This window comes from Chiloscyllium punctatum, chromosome 15, assembly GCF_047496795.1.
Source record: "Chiloscyllium punctatum isolate Juve2018m chromosome 15, sChiPun1.3, whole genome shotgun sequence".
Lineage (NCBI taxonomy): Eukaryota > Metazoa > Chordata > Chondrichthyes > Orectolobiformes > Hemiscylliidae > Chiloscyllium > Chiloscyllium punctatum.
In genome coordinates this window covers 32,917,989-32,940,850 of record NC_092753.1, presented here as the reverse complement: position 1 = coordinate 32,940,850, position 22,862 = coordinate 32,917,989, and the positions used below count along the sequence as shown (strand labels likewise).

The 22,862-nt window shown below is 42.8% G+C and overlaps 1 protein-coding gene across 3 annotated transcripts in view; it reads right to left on the bottom strand.

The window, feature by feature from the left end:
- zdhhc23b (zDHHC palmitoyltransferase 23b) overlaps positions 1-22,862 on the bottom strand; it is a 58,327-nt gene that overhangs the window by 18,854 nt on the left and 16,611 nt on the right. For 2 of the 3 annotated variants that reach the window (XM_072584906.1, XM_072584905.1), the window contains exons 2-4: positions 15,031-15,186; positions 2,811-3,506; positions 1,124-1,291 (exon numbers count right to left, since the gene is read on the bottom strand). In XM_072584906.1, the coding sequence (XP_072441007.1) occupies positions 1,124-1,291; positions 2,811-3,506; positions 15,031-15,167 (1,001 nt within the window). In that variant the 5' untranslated portion in view covers positions 15,168-15,186. Of the gene's footprint in view, positions 1-50; positions 258-393; positions 518-1,123; positions 1,292-2,810; positions 3,507-15,030; positions 15,187-22,862 lie in introns of all 3 variants that reach the window. The other variant, XM_072584904.1, reaches the window with a different exon arrangement.

The following is a 22,862-nucleotide window of genomic DNA, read 5'->3' as shown; positions in this document are numbered from 1 at the left end:
ATCACAGTGGTAACAACAGCAGGCCAGAGGCTAAGAACACTGTAACTCACCTCCTGACTCCCCAAAGCCTGTCCACCATCTACAAGGCATAAGTCAAGAGTGTGATGGAATACTCCCCACTTGCCTGGATGGGTGCAGCTCCAACAACACTCAACAAGTTTGACACCATCCAGGACAAAGTAGCCACTTGATTGGCACCACATCCACAACATCCACTCCCTCCATTGCTGTCGCTCAGTAGAAGTAGTATGTGCTACCTACAAAATGGAATGTAGAAATTCAAAGATGTTTAGGCAGCACCTTCCAAACGCATGACCACTTCCATTTAGAAGGACAAGGGCAGCAGGTACATGGGATCATCACCACTTTCAAGTTCCCCTCCAAGCCACTCACAATCTTGACTTTCCTTCGCCGTTCTTTCACTAGGTCAATATCCTGGAATTCTTTTCCAAAGGGCATTGTGGGCCAAGTGGACTGCAGCAGTTCAGGCAGCTCGCCATCACTTTCCCAAGAGCAACTACAGATGGGCAACAAATGCCAACACAGTCAGTGGCACCACGTCCCATGATTGGATAAAAATCATGTGACTAGTCAGGTTTTTTTTAAAAAGAAAAATGTATTGAGATGAAAAGGTTTCCACTTTATAGAAATATACATTCAATGGCTTAAAACAAACAACAAATAACTCTTTTGAATACACGTCAGCACAGCAAACAAAGATGTAACAGCTTCAAGGTCATGATGGACATGTTGTTTTGATAGAAGCCAGTAAATATTATCTCACACAGATGATGATTAACAGGAAAGGAAATCAACAGAACAGTCTGAACAGATTGCAGGTATAGTGCTAAGGCCAAAGTCTCTGATTAATCCAGGCAAAGACTAGCTGCTTTATTGGTGGAACAGATGGATTGGTATTCTAGGAAGATGAAATCAAATGGGTTGGAGGGGCGTACTCACATGAACCCACCTTCTGATGTTATGATTTTGTGAGGTGATTAAACTGGAGTAGCTTTTAAACTGTATTCTCACTAACGAACAACAGAAAAGTTGAGAGAACATCCAAATTAGATAGGTTAATCAAATCTTAAGCACAGCTGTAACAGTGCTGTCCTTTTCTTACCTGTACTCACGGTAAACTCCAGGACAATAGAATAAAGCTGTGAAAAGGCTTCGCCCTCTGCATATAGTGTCCAAAGTCAAACTGATTCCATATATCGAGGTGAGGAGGAAAACAAAGAGGGTCAGAATAAATGCACGGTGATTGGATTCACCTACACAGCTGTTAATCCTGGAACAAGATAAATAAATAAAAAATGAGTTGAATAAAACATCATGCAACACAAGAGATTAGTTTTCATAAAAATAAACATAGTATCATTTAAAAAAAAATTAAGTGAACATGTTAGTGAAAATAATCCCCATCCAACCAGAGACACTGAGCAAACCATCTCTTGAGACCCTAACATTCCAGTCAGGTGGTGAGTTACTCACCAGTGTTCTTAGCCTCTGGCCTGCTCTTGTTGCCACTGTAATTATATGGTGAGGCTCATTGTGTTTCTGGTTAATGATAACCCCCATGATGTTGATTTTGGGAGATTCAGTGATTGTAACACCATTAATTGTCTTTTGTTGGAGATGGTCATTTGTGTGGCGTGAACGTTACTTGCTACTTGCCAGCCCAAGCCTAGATATAGTCCACATCTTGTCTCAGTTGAAGATGGACTGCTTAAGCATCTGTACATAAGCTAATCAAATAATTTAATATAATTAACAATACGCAAAGAATTAATAAATTGAGGCAGCGACCGGAAGCAGTTTGAATTATGATACTTCAGCTCACATCACTTTTTCACCCCAATTACACTGGCATGAAATGTACCTTAATCAAGGAGATTGAATAATAGCCTCAAACATTTTTTTTCAGAAATGTCAAGGGATGGAATTCAGGCAGCACAAAATAAACATAACTTCATTTTGGTGAGCCTTCAATTAACAACTTAGAATTGACAATCGAGTACTGATGGTGCTTAACAGTGTGGATGGAATACACCGAGCTATTGTGAACTTAACCCAAAATGTGGTGTGAAAAATCTTAATTTCAAATCAAACCAAAAAGAGAAAAGATCTTACTTCAGGGCTTCTGTAGATAACAAGAATCAAGATTTAATCTTTGAATAGCGTGAAACAATCAGATACAGTTAAGCACAAAAGAAGAGATAGAAGTAGCACTGGATAAAAAAAAAAGGTAAATTGGATGAGATTGGGAGGTGGATTGATGCAGAAATTACAATCTTTTCACTATTCAATCAGTCCCGCTAATATAGGGAGCAGCATAGGCTGAAAAACCAGAAAATAAGTGATTGAGAGGAGGTAACTATAACAAAAAAAGCATCAGTAGATTATACAAAATCAAACAAAGTCCTTTAAAGAAAATCTAAAAATAAATTGGCAATGAAAGTCCTGCCCAGAGTTCTCCCATATAAAACATTTCAGTTTAAGATCTAGATAATTTTGGAATTAAATCAATTTAGTTTGAAAGTGCAGCCAGTTCATTACCAAAAATTGGTTTCACTCTGCAGCAAAATGCTAGTCTGAAAAGCCGTTAAAGACTAAATTCTTCAGAAACCTTTGTTCAATTTTCTTCTTTAGGTTCCCCATGATAATAACCCATTAATAACACTGCTCCAAGCATTTCTTGAGCTTTGCCAATGGTTGATAATCATTGCTACTTCACATCGCAATCCTTTCCCTTTGAGGCAGCCTGAGAAGAGCTCACAAATACTGTAACTAAGCAATATTAGACCTACCAAACACAATGATGGTCCAGCCTTTGTACACAGGATGCACAGATTCGACAATGTCCTGAACGAGGTGGTCTTATAATCTTGCATACCGCACACCAGTTCTTGTTCAATTCATGGTGTCCTAACTGCAGCTTGCCATTATGGCCAGATGGATGCAATTTTGTAGGAATATCCCAATCCTTCTGCTGAACTTGGTGTGTACCATTCAAACTGTATGAAGTGTAATTTGTTTCAGCATCTTTAATTTGAGTGGTTCTGTTGTCAGTTCGGAGGTAGCCTGGATCTTTCTTGACTTGTGCCAAACATACCAGCGTTAACACCAAACCACTGGTGAGCACAATTAAGTGTACAAAGCTAACGTTTCCTTTAGGCATTACTTCAGTTAGGAATAAATAATACATGTAGCCCAAAGAAAAGAGGCCAAGACTAAGAAAAAATAAAGTACGTCCTTTGTTCTGGTGAGTGATGTAATAGTACCAAAGCACTAGTATTGGCAAGGACGTCAAAATGATGAACGCTAAGACAACGTGAAGAGCTGCAATATGAAGGAAGATTGGAAGGAAAACAAGAGGTGGAAGTATTGTTATATCGATCTTCTTGGCACCAGTACCTAACAGCCATGGAATCCGCAAACGGTCAGAAATCGTGTCTGTTACTCGTTCCATGGTCTGTGGGCTGATAGATTTTCCTTTCAAAAACCTGAAAAGTGAAGCAATAGCTGTGTTACTTTTTATATCGGGCATTAAAAAGATCAGCAGCATAAAACTGTGCAACACTAATTATCCTCACGGGAATCCTAGCTATAATAGGTAGGAAGAAATTCATGTATCAATTCATTCCAGACTGAACATGGGAAAAACAAAACATTAGTTTTGTTATGGGAATGGTAGAAATGTTTAATATATTCAAACAGAACTGAATTATGAGGATATATTACTCAAAAACAGAACATTAAGCCCAACTAAATGTCCATGTCAAAAGTGTTAGCGGTTTTGAGTGTTTTTTAAAAAAAAGATTTTTATGCTGATTTGGGCTACAAATAGGTTAAACCGAATAAAGCAGTTGCAGACTGCAGCAAAAAGAAGAAATCAGAACATAACCACATCATAATAAGTATTTAGTTGCATTGAATATCATTACTTTATGAAAATAATTTTGTAGCAAAAGGACCCTTTGATAGTTAATCAGATGCATATCTCTTTGACTGTCAATACACTGCAAACAATAACATAGAATTGTGGCATAGGGTGGGACATAGAAAAGATAGGAGAGAGATAAAAGGAATATAATCCAATTGGTGGGGCATGCTAACAATGTTACCCATAGATCTGTACTGAGTCTATAGGTTCTCATACTATATAGTAATCACTCAAACGAAGGATTATTTAGCTCTATATCCATGTTTGTAGATAACATGAGGTTAAGCAGGTACAGTCAATTCTGCAGTTGGAAGAAATTAAAATAGGACCTAGACAGTGGATGGGAGTGGGTAAAATGTTGTCAGATTGGATTCAATGAGGGTTGACAGTGGTCATCCTCTTTGGATTGGAGTAAAACATTCTGAATTACATTCTTAAATGGTGAGGAACTGCACGCAAATGAGGCTGTGCGCATCTACATTTTTAAACACTAATAATTACTGTACAGCAACAAAATATCATCAAAAAAGCTACCAGAACATAGTCTTTTATCTCAAGGAGGCTGGAATTCAATAGTGAGGAAGTGTTACTTCAGTCAGACCATTGGTCAGATCCCAACTGAACTGCTGTGTTCAGTTTGAAGAGCTGAATCTCAGGAATAATATATTGGTCTTAGAAGATGTACAATGGAAGTTCACAAGAATAATAACAGGGCTCAAACGACTGAATTATAAGGACAGGCTACTTAAGCTCAGACTTTATTCCTTGATTTAAAGTTTTGATGTGGTATGGGTATTAAAGGTAAGTGATTCAATGAACTATTTGCAGAAAATTGTTTTTTAAAACAAAAGGGGACTACAGGAAACATGGTAAAATTAGAATCAGTCTATTTAGCAGTAAGATCTGGAAATATGTTCTCTAAAAGGAAGGGTGGATAAATCCCCAGGACCTGATCAGGTGTACCCTAGAATGCTGTGGGAAGCTAGGGAAGTGATTGCAGGGGCTCTTGCTGAGATATTTGCATCATCGATAGTCATAGGTGAGGTGCCAGAAGACTGGAGGTTGGCAAACGTGGTGCCACTGTTTAAGAAACGTGGTAAGGACAAACCAGGGAACTATAGACCAGTGAGCCTGATGTCAGTGGTGGGCAAGTTGTTGGAGGGAATCCTGAGGGACAGGACATACATGTATTTGGAAAGGCAAGGACTGATTCGGGATAGTCAACATGGCTTTGTGCATGGGAAATCATGTTTCATGAACTTGATTGAGTTTTTTGAAGAAGTAACAAAGAGGATTGATGAGGGCAGAGCGGTAGATGTGATCTATATGGACTTCATTAAGATGTTTGACAAGGTTCCCCATGGGAGACTGGTTAGAAAGGTTCGATCTCACGGAATACAAGGAGAACTCGCCATTTGGATACAGAACTGGCTCAAAGGTAGAAGACAGAGAGTGGTGGTGGAGGGTTGTTTTTCAGACTGGAGGCCTGTGACCAGTGGAGTACCACAATGAGCGGTGCTGGGCCCTCTACTTTTTGTCATTTATATAAATTATTTGGATGAGAGCATAAAGAGGTACAGTTAGTAAGTTTGCAGATGACACCAAAATTGGAGGTGTAGTGGACAGTGAAGAAGGTTAATTTAGATCACAATAGGATATAGACCAGATTGGCCAATGGCCTGAGGAGTGGCAGATGGAGTTTAATTCAGATAAATGTGAGGTGCTGCATTTTGGGAAAGCAAATCTTAGCAGGACTTATACACTTAAATGGCAAGATCCTAGGGAGTGTTGCTGAACAAAGAGACTTGGAGTGCAGGTACATAGCTCCTTGAAAGTGGAGTCGCAGGTCGATAGGATAGTGAAGACAGCGTTTGGTATGCTTTCTTTTATTGGTCAGAGTGTTGATTGCAGGAATTGGGAGGTCATGTTGCAGCTGTACAGGACATTGGTTAGGCCACTGTTGGAATATTGTGTGCAATTCTGGTCTCTTTCCTATCGGAAAGATATTATGAAACTTGAAAGGGTTCAGAAAAGATTTACAAGGATGTTGCCAGGGTTGGAGGATTTGAGCTATGGGGAGAGGCTGAATAGGCTAGGGCTGTTTTCCCTGAAGCGTCAGTGGCTGAAGGGTGACCTTATAGAGGTTTACAAAATTATGAAGGGCATGGGGCAATTTTTTCATGCAGAGGGTGGTATGCGTATGGAATGAGCTGCCAGAGGAAGTGATGGAGGCTGGTACAATTGCATCATTTCAAAGGCATTTGGATGGGCATATGAATAGGAAGTGTTTGGAGGGATATGGGCCGGGTGCTAGCAGGTGGGACTAGATTGGGTTGCGATATCTGGTCGGCATGGACGGGTTGGACCGAAGGGTCTGTTTCCATGATGTACATCTCTATAAGTCTATGACTGTAAGCGTCCTGGAAATCTAAAACTAGTTTCCATAAAAGGCTATAAATCCAATGTCAACTGAAATTTTAAAAACCAATATTAATGGATTTTTATTAGGTGAGATCAGGAATAGAAAAATGAGCTTGAGTTACCCATCAGTCACTCTGTAAGAGAATGATATAACAAGTTGGAAAAACTGAATAGCTAACTTTGGTTCCCAATATGGCACTTGAATTTAAAAAGTATGACAACAGCAGACTACATCCTCTGAGCATGCTGACCAGAATGTAGCAGAGGAAAGAAAAGCAATAAATGTTTTAGATCCTGCAAATGGAATATTGCAGATTGAATTTCTCAGCAAAATGTCAGCTTGTGGTTCAAGATATAGGAGTAGAGGATGCTTTATACACAAACTTTTAAAGCTGTTTCAAGTAGCAAGCTCAGATGGGACACCTCACCAGGCATCTTAGGAACAGACTTGCAAGGTCAATATTGCCTGACAGTCAGTAACGATGTCAGAGCTGTGATGATGTACATTAACTTGACCTTTTTATACACACAATCCTAATCTATTTTTCCCAATGCAATTCCTTTTCCTTAAAATCTAACACTTATACTGAGAAAACCCCTGGCCCTGTCATTTAGAACTATCTCTAGAAATTGAGTGACTATGAAGTGTGAAACCATGGTAATCATATCCTACAGAGGTTAGCATTGGCAGTTCTTTACATGGCTGGTAAATTATATCTGTACTAAGAAGCACATCCAAACCAGACTCTAATTTAAGACCTACAGAAACTTGTAAAATATTATTGCACATTATTAGTATATATGAATGAATTTACATAATGCAAGTTTGAAAACTACATCTTGCCAGTCATGTATAAAGCCTAGCCTAATATAACACGAAGGAATATTTTATTTCAGAAAGTCAGACATGCGTATAGTTGGATTGTGCTCAAAGTACTCTATTTAAAGAAGGTGTTAACAATTTGAGAATAAAATATGAATACTTTAAAAAGGCTTCAGTCAAAATAAGGTTTCCATTTACATCACTTTGATATGATTTTGTACGGATGTTTTAAAACTAGGCTCATTGACCACTATAACATAGAAGACAGGAGACTGAATTACTCACAGTGGATTCCCATAACAATACACAAATGCAGCTTAGTGGAAATGGGATGCATGCTGGGCATTATTTATTAAAATGGAGATGTGGTCAGTATACTCAAAGGAGGCACATTAATGTATTCTTAACACAATTACACCTAAAGAGGCAGTAACATTTTAGAAGCAAAACCATGTTCACGCAAATCATCTGCTTTCCTGGAATGTTACTTTAGATATATTGATAATTTAGACTATTTGAAAATAGAATTAGTAATTCAAAATTAAATAGTGGTACCTTCATGGATTTAGCAATGTATTAAAATAGGACGTATGATACTCTGGTTACATTATAATTCTGCACTGAAAGTCATTCTGCTTTCAAAAAATATAAAATGCTTAGCTTTTGCACTACCGTGGAAGAGTGTAGAGTCTTCAGCTCCTTTTTGAGGTCAAATCCACTTGGAAAATCATTCTGTACTCATCTCACTTCTAACTGGAATTTCATCTTCAAAAAACAAAAACTGAATCTAAAAACAGAATTTGAGTTTTGCACTTGGTGGCATAAGGAAAACCATTAGACCCTGCAGCACATGGCAACGGAGACCAAAATAGAATTGGTTTTAATTATTGTGAAGGAAAATCAGGTCTTCAAACATGGAGCAGGATCATCTCTACTCCATGGAAAATGTTTGCAATGTTTAAGGGTAATCTTATAAAGAAATACAAATTTTCAGAGGGAGACGGATCTGGGTGGGTTACTCTTTGGAGGGTCAGTGTGGATTGTTGGGCCAAAGGGCCTGTTTCCACACTGTAGGGAATCTAAACAAAAATTTGAAAAGTCACCAGCATGAATATTGCAGCATGTGTACTAAAGGCAGACAAAACGCAGAGATTTCCAAATTCTGTCTTATTTTAAACTTCGAGGACCATTTGTCTCATCATATAGCTGATAACCAGGACAGATTTATTTAGGAAATTATTATTTTGATGCAAGCAAACTAATATTCACACCATTGGGTGGAGCATGATCAATTCACATCCACCTGCAAGAACACATTTGACCTTCAGACAAGTACAAATGAACTGAGACACTATTCTTCCCCCAAGCTGGAGGCAATAAATTCAGGAGATCAGGTCTGGCAATTCAAAGTTTTCTAGAGAAAAAGGTGTGTCAGAGAAGTGAGCTTGTTCACAAAAGAGACATCACATGAGGTTTATTATCTTCACCCTCTTTTCAGGGAAAGGAGTATAATAAAGTCAAATGGAATTTGCTTTGACTCTTACTCCATATTAATTTGATGTCAAAAATAAAAAAGTTTAGCAATTCATGTCCAGAGTTTCTTAGAAACAGAGATGAATTCCTATGAAGACACACCTGAAAGGCACAGTTTCCAGTCCAGAACATGTGATTCTTATTGCTACGCCATGTTACTGCTGAATATCCTGGAGATGTGTATGTTAGACAACAAGAATTTCTATTTACGTAGCTCCTTTGATGCGGTAAAACATTCCAAGGCATTTCACAGGAGAATAATCAAACAAAATATCATACCAAACCACAAAGAGAGGAGGGCAGCTGCACTAACAAGGTAAGTTCCAACAAGTGTTAAATGAACAAATTCCAGATTGTAGGATGAGCAGCTGAAAGTGTAGCTACCAATGACAGACTGATAAAAGTGGAGGATACTCAAGAGACTAGCATTGTAGATATCAGAGGATTGGAGATTATGATAGGGAGAGATAACAGCACAGATTCGTCTCAAAACAAAAATTAGGAAAAAAGCAAGAATCAGCGATAGCGTAACAAGAAGCCAGTGAAAATGAGCACACGCTCTTAAATGAAGGGTAAATGGGACTTGGTGACAGCAAGGATTTTGGCAGACTTTCCGACCACCTTAAATTTAGAATAATGGGGTGGGGGGTGCTCCCAAGAGTGCATTACGATGGTCCGGTCTGGAGGAAATAATGGTTGATGCTTTCAATGAGACCAGGCTGAGCGCAGAGACATTACAGAGGTAGAAGTAGTACTCTTAGCAACAGCATTCACAAACAGTCAGGCCACCTCAAAATTAAATAGGATACAGAGATTGTAAACAATTTGCTTCACAGACTCATTCAATTGCCACAAAACAGGATACAGTTGGTGGCTTGGGAAAAGAGCTTGGTTGAATGACTAAAGACGTATCTTCACTCTATCTAATAATTAGTTTGGGAAAATTTCTACTCATCAGCATTGGCTGTCATACAACTTGTATATCAGTAGAAAGCAAGATCAAGGGGAGTTGAGTGAAGTGGGGCTAGATGTCATCAGCAACATGCATATCACCACTTTTCCGATGATAACACACATAGGGGCAACATGTAGATGAGAAGTAGGAGGGGGCCAAAGGGACATCTCTGGAGACATCTTAAGAAAGTATAGCTTGTTTTCTACTTTTAGTCTCTCAGCCTTGTAAACAAAATACACTGGTGTAAGAAACACTTGATAATAACAATGATCGCCGAAGATTACACAATTTTCAGCACCACTGGTCACTCCTCAGATACTGAAGGAATCCATGTTCAAATGCAACAAGATCGGGGCAATATCCAGGTTTGGACTGACAAGTGGCAAGTAACATTCGCACCACACAAATTCCAGGCAATGACAATCGCCAGTAAGAGGAAAAACCTAACCACCAGCCTGCAACAACCAGCACTGAATCCTCCACTATCAGCATCCTGGGAATTACCATTGACCAGAAACTCAACTGTACTCACCACATATACACAGCAGGTCAGAGGCGAAGAGTACTGTGGGGAGTAATTCACCTCCTGACTCCCCAAAGCCTGTCCACCATCTACCAGGCACAAGTCAGGAGAGTGATGGAATTGTGTCTACAGCTCCAACAATACCAAACGAGGAGAATCCAGGACAAAGCAGTTTGCTTGATTGGCACGGTCAAATATGCCTATATCAGGATGGCTTGGAGTGAGGTTTGCGGTTGCTGGTTTACCGATGCACTCCTGTCCTTGTCTTTTTTAGGTGGAGCAGGTAGCTTTGGGGGTGACAAACGCAAGAGATTTACCTATGACCTCTGACAGAGTGCCCCAGATCCCAGTCTTCAGCCAATTTGATCCACTCTCCATTCTATCAAGAAAAGACCAAAAGGAACTGGAAACCGCGAAGGCCAGGGATTCTGACAACACTCCGGCAATAGTTTTGAAGAATTGTGTGACAGAACTTGCCAAGCTGTTCCAACACAATAATAACACTGCCATTCTATTCAACAATATGGAAAATTGCCCAGTTTTGTCCTGTACATAATACAACCACAATTACTGCCCTGTCTCTCTCTTTCTTTCTCTCTCTCCTCCCACCCCCCACACCAATGGACTGAGCCATCAACAGTATAATCATCTACCACTTGCTCAGCAATAACCTGCTCACTCAGTTTGGGTTCTGCCATAGCCGCTCATGTCCTGACCTCATTACAGCCCTGGTTCCAACACGGACAAGACAGCTGAATTCCAGATATGAGGTGAGAGTGACAGCTGTTGACATCAAGATCAAAGCTGAACAAGTATGGCATCCAGCAGCTCTCGCAAAACTGGAGTCAATGGGAATCAAAGGGAAAAATCTCCACTGCTCGAATCATACCAGGGTCAAAGGAAGGTGCTTCTTGAAGTCAGTCATCTCACCGGTGTAGTGCCCTAGGTCCAACCATCTTCAGCTACTTCACGAATGCCATTCCCTCCACCACAAAGATGAGAAGTGGGAACTTTCTTTGAAAATTTCATGATGTTCAGCACCATTGGCAATTGGTCAGTTACTGAAGTAATGTCCAAATGTGTTTAGCTATCAGATTAGCTTAGATTACTTACAGTGTTGACACAGGCCCTTCGGCCCAACAAGTCCACACCGACCCTTCGAAGAGCAACCCACCCAGACCCATTCCCCTACATTTACTCCTTCACCTAACACTACGGGAAATTTAGCATGGCCAATTCACCTGACTTGCACATTTTCTTTGGACTGTGGGAGGAAACCGGAGCACCCGGAGGAAAGCCACGCAGACACGGGAAGAATGTGCAAATGCCACACAGACAGTTGACTGAGGCAGGAATTGAACCTGGGTCTCTGGCGGTGAGAGGCAGCAGTGCTAACCACTGTGCCACCGTGCTGCCCATGTAGAAAAACCTGGACAAAATCAGGCTTGGGCTGAAGTGGGAAGTCACATTCACACCACACAAATGCCAATCAATGACCATTTCCAACCAGGGAGCATTTAACAAATATGCCTTGCCATTCAATAGTGTTACCATCATGGAATCCCGTATTATCAACATCCTTATCAACACCACTGACAAAGAAACTAAACTGAACTAGCCATTCAAAGTCTGAGAAGATTTGTAGCTCGGGTGCTCGTTGTTGTGGTTCTGTTCGCCAAGCTGGGAATTTGTGTTGCAGACATTTCGTCCCCTGTCTAGGTGACATCCTCAGTGCTTGGGACCCTCCTGTGAAGCGCTTCTGTGATCTTTCCTCCAGCATTTGTAGTGGTTTGAATCTGCCGCTTCCGGTTGTCAGTTCCAGCTGTCCGTTGCAGTGGTGGGTAGATTGGGTCCAGATCGATGTGCTTATTGATTGAATCTGTGGATTAGTGTCATGCCTCTAGGAATTCCCTGGCTGTTCTCTGTTTGGCTTGTTCTATAATAGTAGTGTTGTCCCAGTCGAATTCATGTTGCTTGTCATCTGCGTGTGTGGCTACTAAGGATAGCTGGTCGTGTCGTTTCGTGGCTAGTTGGTGTTCATGGATGCGGATCGTTAGCTGTCTTCCTGTTTGCCCTATGTAGTGTGTTGTGCAGTCCTTGCATGGGATTTTGTACACTACATTGGTTTTGCTCATGCTGGGTATCGGGTCCTTCGTTCTGGTGAGTTGTTGTCTGAGAGTGGCTGTTGGTTTGTGTGCTGTTATGAGTCCTAGTGGTCACAGCAGTCTGGCTGTCAGTTCGGAAATGCTCTTGATGTATGGTAGTGTGGCTAGTCCTTTCGGTTGCGGCATGTCCTCATTCCGTTGTCTTTCCCTTAGGTATCTGTTGATGAAATTGCACGGGTATCCGATTTTGGAGAATACATTGTATAGGTGTTCTTCTTCTTCTTCCTCTTTTTGCAATTCTGGTGTACTGCAGTGTGTTGTGGCCCTTTTGAATAGTGTCTTGATGCAACTTCTTTTGTGTGTGTTGGGGTGGTTGCTTTCATAGTTTAAGACTTGGTCTGTGTGTGTGGCTTTCCTGTAAAGCTTTGTGGTGAATTCTCTGTTCGGTGTTCTCTGTACCATCACGTCTAGGAATGGGAGTTGGTTGTCCTTTTCTTCCTCTCTAGTGAATCGGATTCCTGTGTGTGTGGTGTTGATGATCCAGTGTGTGTTTTTAATTATTACAAAGGTGTCATCCACATATCTGACCCAGAGTTTGGGTTGAATTTGCAGTAAGACTGCTTGTTCTAATCTTTGCATTACCGCTTCTGCTATGAGTCCAGAGATGGGTGTGCCGTTGATTTGTTCATATATTTGGTTGTTGAAGGTGAAGTGTGTTGTGAGGCACAGGTCCAGTAGTTTGAGTATGCCGCCTTTGTTGATAGGTTCAATGTCCTGTTCTGTATGTCCAGCAGGTTGGCTATTGTTTCTCTGGCTAGGGTTTCGTTGATAGAGGTGAACAGTGCCGATACATCGAATGAGACCATGGTTTCTTCCTTGTCTATGTGTATATTTCTGATGATGTACAAGAATTCCTCTTTTAATTGTATAGATTGTCTGGATCTGCTGATCAGGTGTTTCAGTTTCTGCTGTAGTTCTTTCGCCAGTTTGTGTGATGGTGTCCCTGGTAGTGATACGATGGGTCTGAGTGGGATGTCTGGTTTGTACACTTTAGGTAGTCCACAGAATCTGGGGGTGAAGTTGCTTTCAGGTTTCATTCTTTGTAGGTCAAACCGGGTTATCTGTCCGTTTTTTTTGTAGGTTCCTCAGTGTGTTGTTTATCCTATTGGTGGGGTCAAACTCCCTCTTTTGGTAGGTGTTGGTATCTGCAAGTAGTTGTTGCACTTTTTGGATGTCGTCTGCTTTGTCAAGCAACATGAATTCGACTGGGACAACACTACTATTATTGGGCAAGCCAACAGAGAACAGCCAGGGAATTCCTCGAGGCATGGCACTCATCCACAGATTCAATCAATAAGCACATCAACCTGGACCCAATATACTGACCACTGCAGCTGACAACTGGAACTGACAACTGGAAGCGCCAGATTCAAACCACTACAAATGGCTGAGGAAAGATCACAGAAGCGCTTCACAGGAGGCTCCCTAGGATGTCACCTAGACAGGGGGCGAAATGTCTGCAACACAAATTCCCAGCTCAGTGAACTATACTAGCCATGTCAAAACAGCAGCTACAAGAACAGGTCAGAGGCTAGGAATCTTCTGGTAATCATTTCATTTCTTCAAAGATTCCACAAGCCTGTGCACTATCTACAAGGCCTAAGTCAGGAATACTCCCCCCTTGCCTAGATGAGTGCAGCTCCAACAACAAACAAGAAGCTTAATACTATCCAGACCAAAGCAACCCACTTGATTGGTACCACACTTACAAACATCCACTCCCTTCACCACAGACGCTCAGTAGCAGCAGTGTGTACCATTTACAGAAGCACTGCAGAAATTCACCAAAGATCCTTAGGCAGCACATTTCAAACCCATGAACACTTCCATCTAGAAAGACAAGGGCAGCAGATACATGGGAATACCACCACCTACCAGTTCCACTCCATCTTGACTTATATCACCATTCCTTCACTCTGACTGGGTTAAAATCCTGGAATTCCCTCTCCCAAGGACATTGTGGATCTACCAAAAGCATATGGACTGCAGCAATTCAAGAAAGCAGCTCACCACCACCTTCGCAATAAAGCTGGTCCAGCCTGCAGCACGAGGTCCCTTTACTGAATAATTATCTTTCATGTTTGTAAAGATGTATAAGGCAGCTTAGATTTCACTAGCTTTTCTGGAAGGTTTGAAGGATGCAAAAACTGAAAGCTTTTTTAGTGCATTTAGTTCAACTGATTATTGAAATGGGGCATCAATAACGCTTGTTCCATATCAATCATGGGTCTTGTGTTTACTCGAAACATGCGACTCCCCACATCCTGGACAACGTTCATTACTCAGTCAGCATTATAAAAGGCACAGTTTGCTATCAGCACATTGGTTGAACTTGCCACACATTATTACGTCAGGGACTGTATGTTGACCACGCACCATTGAGTCTAAAGTACTTTGAAGCATTTATCTGTTGTGAAAAGCACTACAGAATCAGAGACCTATATTTTAATTCTGTTGGTTCAAAGTACAGACTGCAATTGATGCCTTTTTAGATTGGATTTAAAACTGACAAGTCATTTTGTTTTTGGAAATCATAGCTTCTATCAAGGCAAACTTTCACCCTCTTTACGGCATTATAGCCTTCTTCAAACATTAGAAAACTCTTAGTCCAGTATAATCCATTACTTTATTTTAAAGACTGATTACAGTAAGATTACCACTGACCTGTCACAGGCCTCATCCAGATCCGCACAGTCACAGCAACTGGCCAGTATATGAGTTTTTTCTCCATGGTGATTAATGTACTCACAGCAGCAAAGAGAGGCATCTTCATCAGACATCTTTGAATGTTTCTTCTTCATCCTGTCTTCTCTCACACACCTAAATTCACAAATCGGTAAAAACAAAAAATGTTAAGAAATCAATGAAAAAGGATTTCTGATAATTCTGACTAACTTAAAGGATGGAAAGTATGTTCCATTAGGACATATAACAGTTCATCTTAAAAACTAAACTTACATTCAATGTGTATATATAGAGTGCAACTTGAATGGGTGGGAATCATTCAATTCTTTTAATTATCAATTTTTGGGATTCAGCTCATTAATTTTTCACTTTATTTTTAAATCATTAAGCAATTTTGGCGCATAAACTAAAATAAATGTTTTCTCAGTTAATGGGACATTACTGGATGCACACTACACTGAAGGCACCATTTCATAGATACAGATACAAATGGAGATTTGGCACAACACTGAGATTTCAGGTCTGGTATGATCAAGTTAGCTTCTTAGTAGAAAGAGTAGATCAAGCAGGAGTTGACAGTCCAAGGGTTTATTAAATACTACATTTACAGTAACACAATTATTATGATTGATTCTTTAGAAGGGGCTTAAGAATGCTGGGATACTTACATTCATAAAGGGTAGGTAATTATGCATGTGGGGGTGGGGGGGGGGAAAAGGATACTACATAATACGCACAGACCACAAATATTATTCCAAATAACTTGCATTAATCTCAACATACGGTCATGAAAAGTAAAAAGAACAAAGACGCGAGGGCAATGAAGTAATCTTACATTATCACAATCCTGGCTCATCTCTCAACTCGGTTTCAAAATCTATGCTGCCGAAGTCTTAAATCGCATCAAGTCCCATTTCTCCATTATCTGTGCACGGTGATACTGACTCACGCGCAATGTCTTGAATTTAAAATTCTCAACTTCCTTTATAAATCCTTCCTCGAGTTCATCTCTCCCTAACTCAAACCTCTTCAGTTTCTCAACCTTCTGATATATTTGCATTGCTCCAATTCTGGCTTCTTGTGCAACTCCAATTTTAATTGCCCCACCATTAGTGCAGGAATGATCTGTTGCCTGGACCTCTTGTTCAGGAATGCCTTTCCTAAACCTACCCACCTCTCTACCTCACCTCCCTCCTTTAGGACACTTCTTAAATGTTGTGGTTCTGTTTGCTGAGCTGGGAATTTGTGTTGCAGACATTTTGTCCCCTGTCTAGGTGACAGCCTCAGTGCTTGGGAGCCTCCTGTGAAGCCCTTCTGTGATCTTTCCTCTGGCATTTGTAGTGGTTCGAATCTGTCGCTTCCGGTTGTCAGTTCCAGCTGTCCGTTGCAGTGGCCAGTATATTAGGTCCAGGACGATGTGCTTATTGATTGAATCTGTGGATGAGTGTCATGCCTCTAGGAATTCCCTGGCTGTTCTCTGTTTGGCTTGTCCTATAACAGTAGTGTTGTCCCAGTCGAATTCATGCTGCTTGTCATCTGCGTGTGTGGCTACTAAGGATAGCTGGTCGTGTCGTTTCGTAGCTAGTTGGTGTTCATGGATGCGGACAGTTAGCTCTCTTCCTGTTTGTCCTATGTAGTGTTTTGTGCAGTCCTTGCATGGGATTTTGTACACTACATTGGTTTTGCTCATGCTGGGTATCGGGTCCTTCGTTCTGGTGAGTTGTTGTCTGAGAGTGGCTGTTGGTTTGTGTGGTGTTATGAGTCCTAGTGGTCGCAGTAGTCTGGCTGTCAGTTCGGAAATGCTCTTGATGTATGGTAGTATGGCTAGTCCTTTGGGTCGTGGCATGTCCTCGTTCCGTTGTCTTTCCCTTAGGCATCTGTTGATGAAATTGCGTGGGTATCCGTTTTTGGCGAATACATTGTATAGGCGTTCTTCTTCCTCTTTTTGCAGTTCTGGTGTACTGCAGTGTGTTGTGGCCCTTTTGAATAGTGCCTTGGTGCAACTTCTTTTGTGTGTATTGGGGTAGTTGCTTTCGTAGTTCTACGAAATCATAGAACTAAAAAACTAATCAGGATGGCAAATGGCTTGGAGGGGAACTTGAAAGTGTGGTGTTCTCGTGTACCTGCTGCCTTTGTCATTCTAGTAGGACTTAGTCATGGGTTTGGAAGGTGGTGTCTGAGGATCTTTGCTGAACTTCTGCAGTGTATCTTGTAGATAGTACACACTGCTGGTACTTAGCACCGGTGGAGGAGGGAGTGGATACTTGTGGATGTAGTGCCAAACAAGTGGGCTGCTTTCTCCTGGATGGTATTAATCATCTTGAGTGCTGTTGGAACTACGCTCATCCAGGCAAGTGAGGAGTATTCCATCACACTCCTGATTGTCCTTGTAGATGGCTTTCTGAAGTTAGAAGGTAATTGTATTGAAATCATTATGCATGTTGTTGTTACTGTAAATAAAATTATCCATTTGTGTTATGGCCTGTCTCATTTCTTCAAAGCAAATTTACCTTCAAAATATCTTTGGGTGGGCCTTTGGCATACTTGGCAGTAGTACAAGGGAATGGATCCATCCATACATATTCACCATTGATAATATCATTCCCATTTTGAAGCATATTGCAAAGATGGCTTAATGTTGCCCCATTACATACAAAGAGAGGGGAAAAAAATTAAAACTGAATGACAGAGCAGTTAGAGTTATACAATCAGAGATGTACAGCCCGGAAACAGACCCTTCGGTTCAACCCGTCCATGCCGACCAGATATCGCAACCCGATCTAGTCCCACCTGCCAGCACTGGCCCATATCCCTCCAAACCCTTCCTATTCATATACCCATCCAAACGCCTCTGAAATGTTGCAATTGTAACAGCCTCCACCACTTCCTCTGGCAGCTCATTCCATACACGTACCACCCTCTGTGCAAAAAATGTTGCCCCTCAGGTTTCTTTTATATCTTTCCCATCTCTCACCAAACCTATGCCCTCTAGTACTGGACTCCCCCACCCCAGAGAAAAGACTTCTCTATTTATCCTATCCATTTCCCTCAATTTTATAAACTGCTATAAAGGTCACCCCTCAGCCTCCGATGCTCCAGGGAAAACAGCCCCAGCCTGTTCAGCCTCTCCCTATACCTCAAATCCTCTAACCCTGGCAACCTCCTTGTAAATCTCTTCTGCACCCTTTCAAATTTCACAATACCTTCGGATAGGAAGGAGACCAGAATTGCACACAATATTCCAACAGTGGCCTAACCAATGTCCTGTACAGCTGCAACATGACCTCCCAACTCCTGTACTCAATACTCTGACCAATAAAGGAAAGCATGCCAAATGCCTTCTTACTATCCTGTCTACCTGTGACTCCACTTTCAAGCAGCTATGAACCTGCACTCCAAGGTCTCTTTGTTCAGTCCTGCTAAAATTTGCTTTCCCAAAATTTATTCGAATTAAACTACACCTGCTGCTCCTCAACCCATTGGCCCATCTGATCAATATCCTGATGTAATCTGAGGTAATCTTCTTCGCTGTGCATTACACTTCCAATTTTGGTGTCATCTGCAAACTTACTAACTGTACCTCTTATGCTCGCATCCAAATCATTTATATAAATGACAAAAAGTAGAGGGCCCAGCACCGATCCTTGTGGCACTCCACTGGTCACAGGCCTCCAGTCTAAAAAACAACCCTCCATCACCACCCTCTGTCTTCTACCTTTGAGCCAGTTCTGTATCCCAATGGCTAGATCTCCCTGTATTCCATGAGATCTAACCTTGCTAATCAGTCTCCCATGGGGAACCTTGTTGAACACATTGCTGAAGTCCATATAGATCACATCTACTGCTCTGCCTTCATCAATCCTCTTTATTACTTCTTCAAAAAACTCAATCAAGTTTGAGAGACATGATTTCCCACGCACAAAGCCATGTTGACTATTCCTAATCAGTCCTTGCCTTTCTAAATACATGTACATCCTGTCCCTCAGGATTCCCTCCAACAACTTGCCCATCACCGACGTCAGGTTCTGGTCTATAGTTCTCAGGCTTGTCCTTACCACCCTTCTTAAACAGCGGCACCACGTTAGCCAACCTCCAGTCTTCCGGCACTTCACCTATGACTATGGATGATACAAATATCTCAGCAAGAGGCAATCACTTCTCTAGCTTCCCACAGAGTTCTCGGGTACACCTGATCAGGTCCTGGGGATTTATCCACTTTTATGCATTTCAAGACATCCAGCATTTCCTCCTCGGTAGTATGGATATTTTCAAGACGTCACCATCTATTTCCCTACAGTCTGTATCTTCCATGTCTTTTTGCACAGCAAATGCTGATGCAAAATACTCATTTAGTATCACCCCCATTTTCTGCGGCTTCACACGAAGGTCATCTTGCTGTGGTTTGAGGGGCCCTATTCTCTCCCTAGTTACCCTTTTGTCCTTAATGTATTTGTAAAAACCCTTTGGATTCTCCTTAATTCTATTTGCCAAAGCTATCTCATGTCCTCTTTTTGCCCTCCTGATTTCCCTCAAGTATACTCCTACTTTCTTTATACTCTTCTAAGGATTCACTTGATCTGTCCTGTCTATATCGGACATTTGCTTCCTTCCTTTTCTTGACCAAACCCTCAACTTCTTTCGTCATCCAGCATTCCCTATACCTACCAGCTTTTCCTTTCACCCTGACAGGAATATACTTTCTCTGGATTCTCATTATCTCATTTCTGAAGGCTTCCCATTTTCCAGCCATCCCTTAACCTGTCAACATCTGCCCCCAAACAGCTTTTGAAAGTTCTTGCCTAATACCGTCAAATTTGGCTTCCTCCAATTTAGAAATTCAACTTTTAGAGCCTAACATCAGCAGTGTAGAACATGCTAGAATCTATTATAAAAATCATAATAGCACAATAGAATCATCGGCATTGGACACAGCCAGCATGGGTTATGAAATCTCTACCGGAGATTGAAGATGTAACAATGAGGGATAAGGGAGACCAATGGATGTGGTGTATTTGGATTTCCAAAACCTTTTGATAAGGCGCTTCACAAGTGAATAGTGGTAAATATTACAGTACATGGTATAAAGGGTAACATATGGTATGAATCGAGAATTGACTGACAGACAGAGAACAGACAGTGGGAATAAATGGGTCTTTTTCTGAGTGGCAGGTAGTGACTAGTGGGGTATAGCAAGGAGGTAAAAACAATGACGGCAGATGCTGAAAACCAGATTCTGGATTAGTGGTGCTGGAAGAGCACAGCAGTTCAGGCAGCATCCAAGTAGCTTCGAAATCGACGTTTCAGGCAAAAGCCCTTCATCAGGAATAAAGGCAGTGAGCCTGAAGCATGGAGAGATAAGCTAGAGGAGGGTGGGGGTGGGGAGAAATTGCATAGAGTACAATGGGTGAGTGGGGGAGGGGATGAAGGTGATAGGTCAAGGAGGAGAGGGTGGAGTGGATAGGTGGAAAAGAAGATAGGCAGGTAGGACAAGTCCGGACAAGTCATGGGGACAGTTACTGAGCTGGAAGTTTAGAACTAGGGTGAGGTGGGAAAAGGGGAAATGAGGAAACTGTTGAAGTCCACATTGATGCCCTGGGGTTGAAGTGTTCCGAGGCGGAAGGTGAGGTGTTCTTCTTCCAGGCGTCTGGTGGTGAGGGAGCGGCGGTGAAGGAGGCCCAGAACCTCCATGTCCTCGGCAGAGTGGGAGGGGGAGTTGAAATGTTGGGCCACGGGCGGTGTGGTTGATTGGTGCGGGTGTCTCGGAGATGTTCCCTAAAGCGCTCTGCTAGGAGGCGCCCAGTCTCCCCAATGTAGAGGAGACCGCATCGGGAGCAACGGATACAATAAATGATATTAGTGGAAGTACAAGTAAAACTTTGATGGATGTGGAAGGCTCCTTTAGGGCCTTGGATAGAGGTGAGGGAGGAGGTGTGGGCGCAGGTTTTACAGTCCCTGCGGTGGCAGGGGAAAGTGCCAGGATTGGAGGGTGGGTTGTTTGGGGGCATGGACCTGACCAGGTAGTTGCGGAGGGAACGGTCTTTGCGGAAGGTGGAAAGGGGTGGGGAAGGAAATATATCCCTGGTAGTGGGGTCTGTTTGGAGGTGGCGGAAATGTCGACGGATGATTTGGTTTATGCGAAGGTTGGTAGGGTGGAAGGTGAGCACCAGGGGCATTCTGTCCTTGTTACGGTTGGAGGGGTTGGGTCTGAGGGCGGAGGTGCGGGTTGTAGACGAGATGCATTGGAGGGCATCTTTAACCACGTGGGAAGGGAAATTGCGGTCTCTAAAGAAGGCGGCCATCTGGTGTGTCCTATGGTGGAACTGGTCCTCCTGGGAGCAGATACGGCAGAGGCGGAGGAATGTGAATACGGGATGGCATTTTTTCAAGAGGTAGGGTGGGAAGAGGTGTAATCCAGGTAGCTGTGGGAGTCAGTGGGTTTGTAAAAAATGTCAGTGTCAAGTCGGTCATCATTAATGGGGATGGAGAGGTCCAGGAAGGGGAGGGAGGTGTCAGAGATGGTCCAGGTAAATTTAATGTCAGGGTGAAAGGTGTTGGTGAAGTTGATGAATTGCTCAACCTCCTCGCGGGAGCACGAGGTGGCGCCAATGCAGTCATCAATGTAGCGGAGGAAGAGGTGGGGAGTGGTGCCGGTGTAATTACTGCTCTACGTAGCCAACAAAGAGACAGGCATAGCTGGGGCCCATACGTGTGCCCATGGCTACCCCTTTGGTCTGGAGGAAGTGGGAGGATTCAAAGAAGAAATTGTTAAGGGTGAGGACCAGTTTGGCCAAACGAATGAGAGTGTCGGTGGAAGGGTACTGTTCGGACGTCTGGAGAAGAAAAAACGGAGGGCTTGGAGGTCCTGGTCATGGCGGATGGAGGTGTAGAGGGATTGGATATCCATGGTGAAGATGAGGCGTTGCGGGCCAGGGAAACGGAAGTCTTGGAGGAGGTGGAGTGCGTGGGTAGTGTTTCGAACGTATGTGGGGAGTTCCCGGACTAGAGGGGATAGGACAGTGTCAAAGTAGGTAGAGATAAGTTCAGTTGGGCAGGAGCATGCTGAGACAATGGGTCGGCCAGGGTGGTCAGGCTTGTGGATCTTGGGAAGGAGGTAGAACCGGGCAGTGCGGGGTTCCTGGACTATGAGGTTGGAAGCTGTGAGTGGGAGATCTCCTGAGGTGATGAGGTTCTGTATGGTCTGGGAGAAGATGGTTTGGTGATGGGGGGTGGGGTCATGGTTGAGGGGGCAGTAGGAAGAGGTGTCCTCGACTTGACGTTTGGCTTCAGCGGTGTAGAGGTCAGTGCGCCAGACTACCACTGCGCCCCCTTTATCCGCTGGCTTGATGGTGAGGTTGGGATTGGAGCAGAGGGATTGGAGGGCTGCGCGTTGTGAGGGTGAGAGGTTGGAGTGGGGGAGGGGGGTAGACAGGTTGAGGCGGTTAATGTCCCGGCGGCAGTTGGAAATGAAGAGATCGAGGGCAGGTAATAGGCCAGCGCGGGGTGTCCAGGTGGATGCAGTGTGTTGGAGGTGGGCGAAGGGGTCCTTGGAAGGTGGGCGGGAGTCCTGATTGTGAAAGTAAGCTCGGAGGCGGAGGCGAGGGAAGAATTGTTCGACATCACGGCGTATATTAAATTCATTGATGCGTGGACGGAGGGGGATGAAGGTGAGTCTTTTGCTGAGGACTGATCGTTCGTCCTCAGTGAGGGGGAGGTCTGGGGGGGATGGTGAAAACTCGGCAGGGCTGGGAGCTGGGATCTGGTGTGGGTGTAGAGCTGGGAGTGGGGATGGAACCTGTAACTGGAGTGGGTGT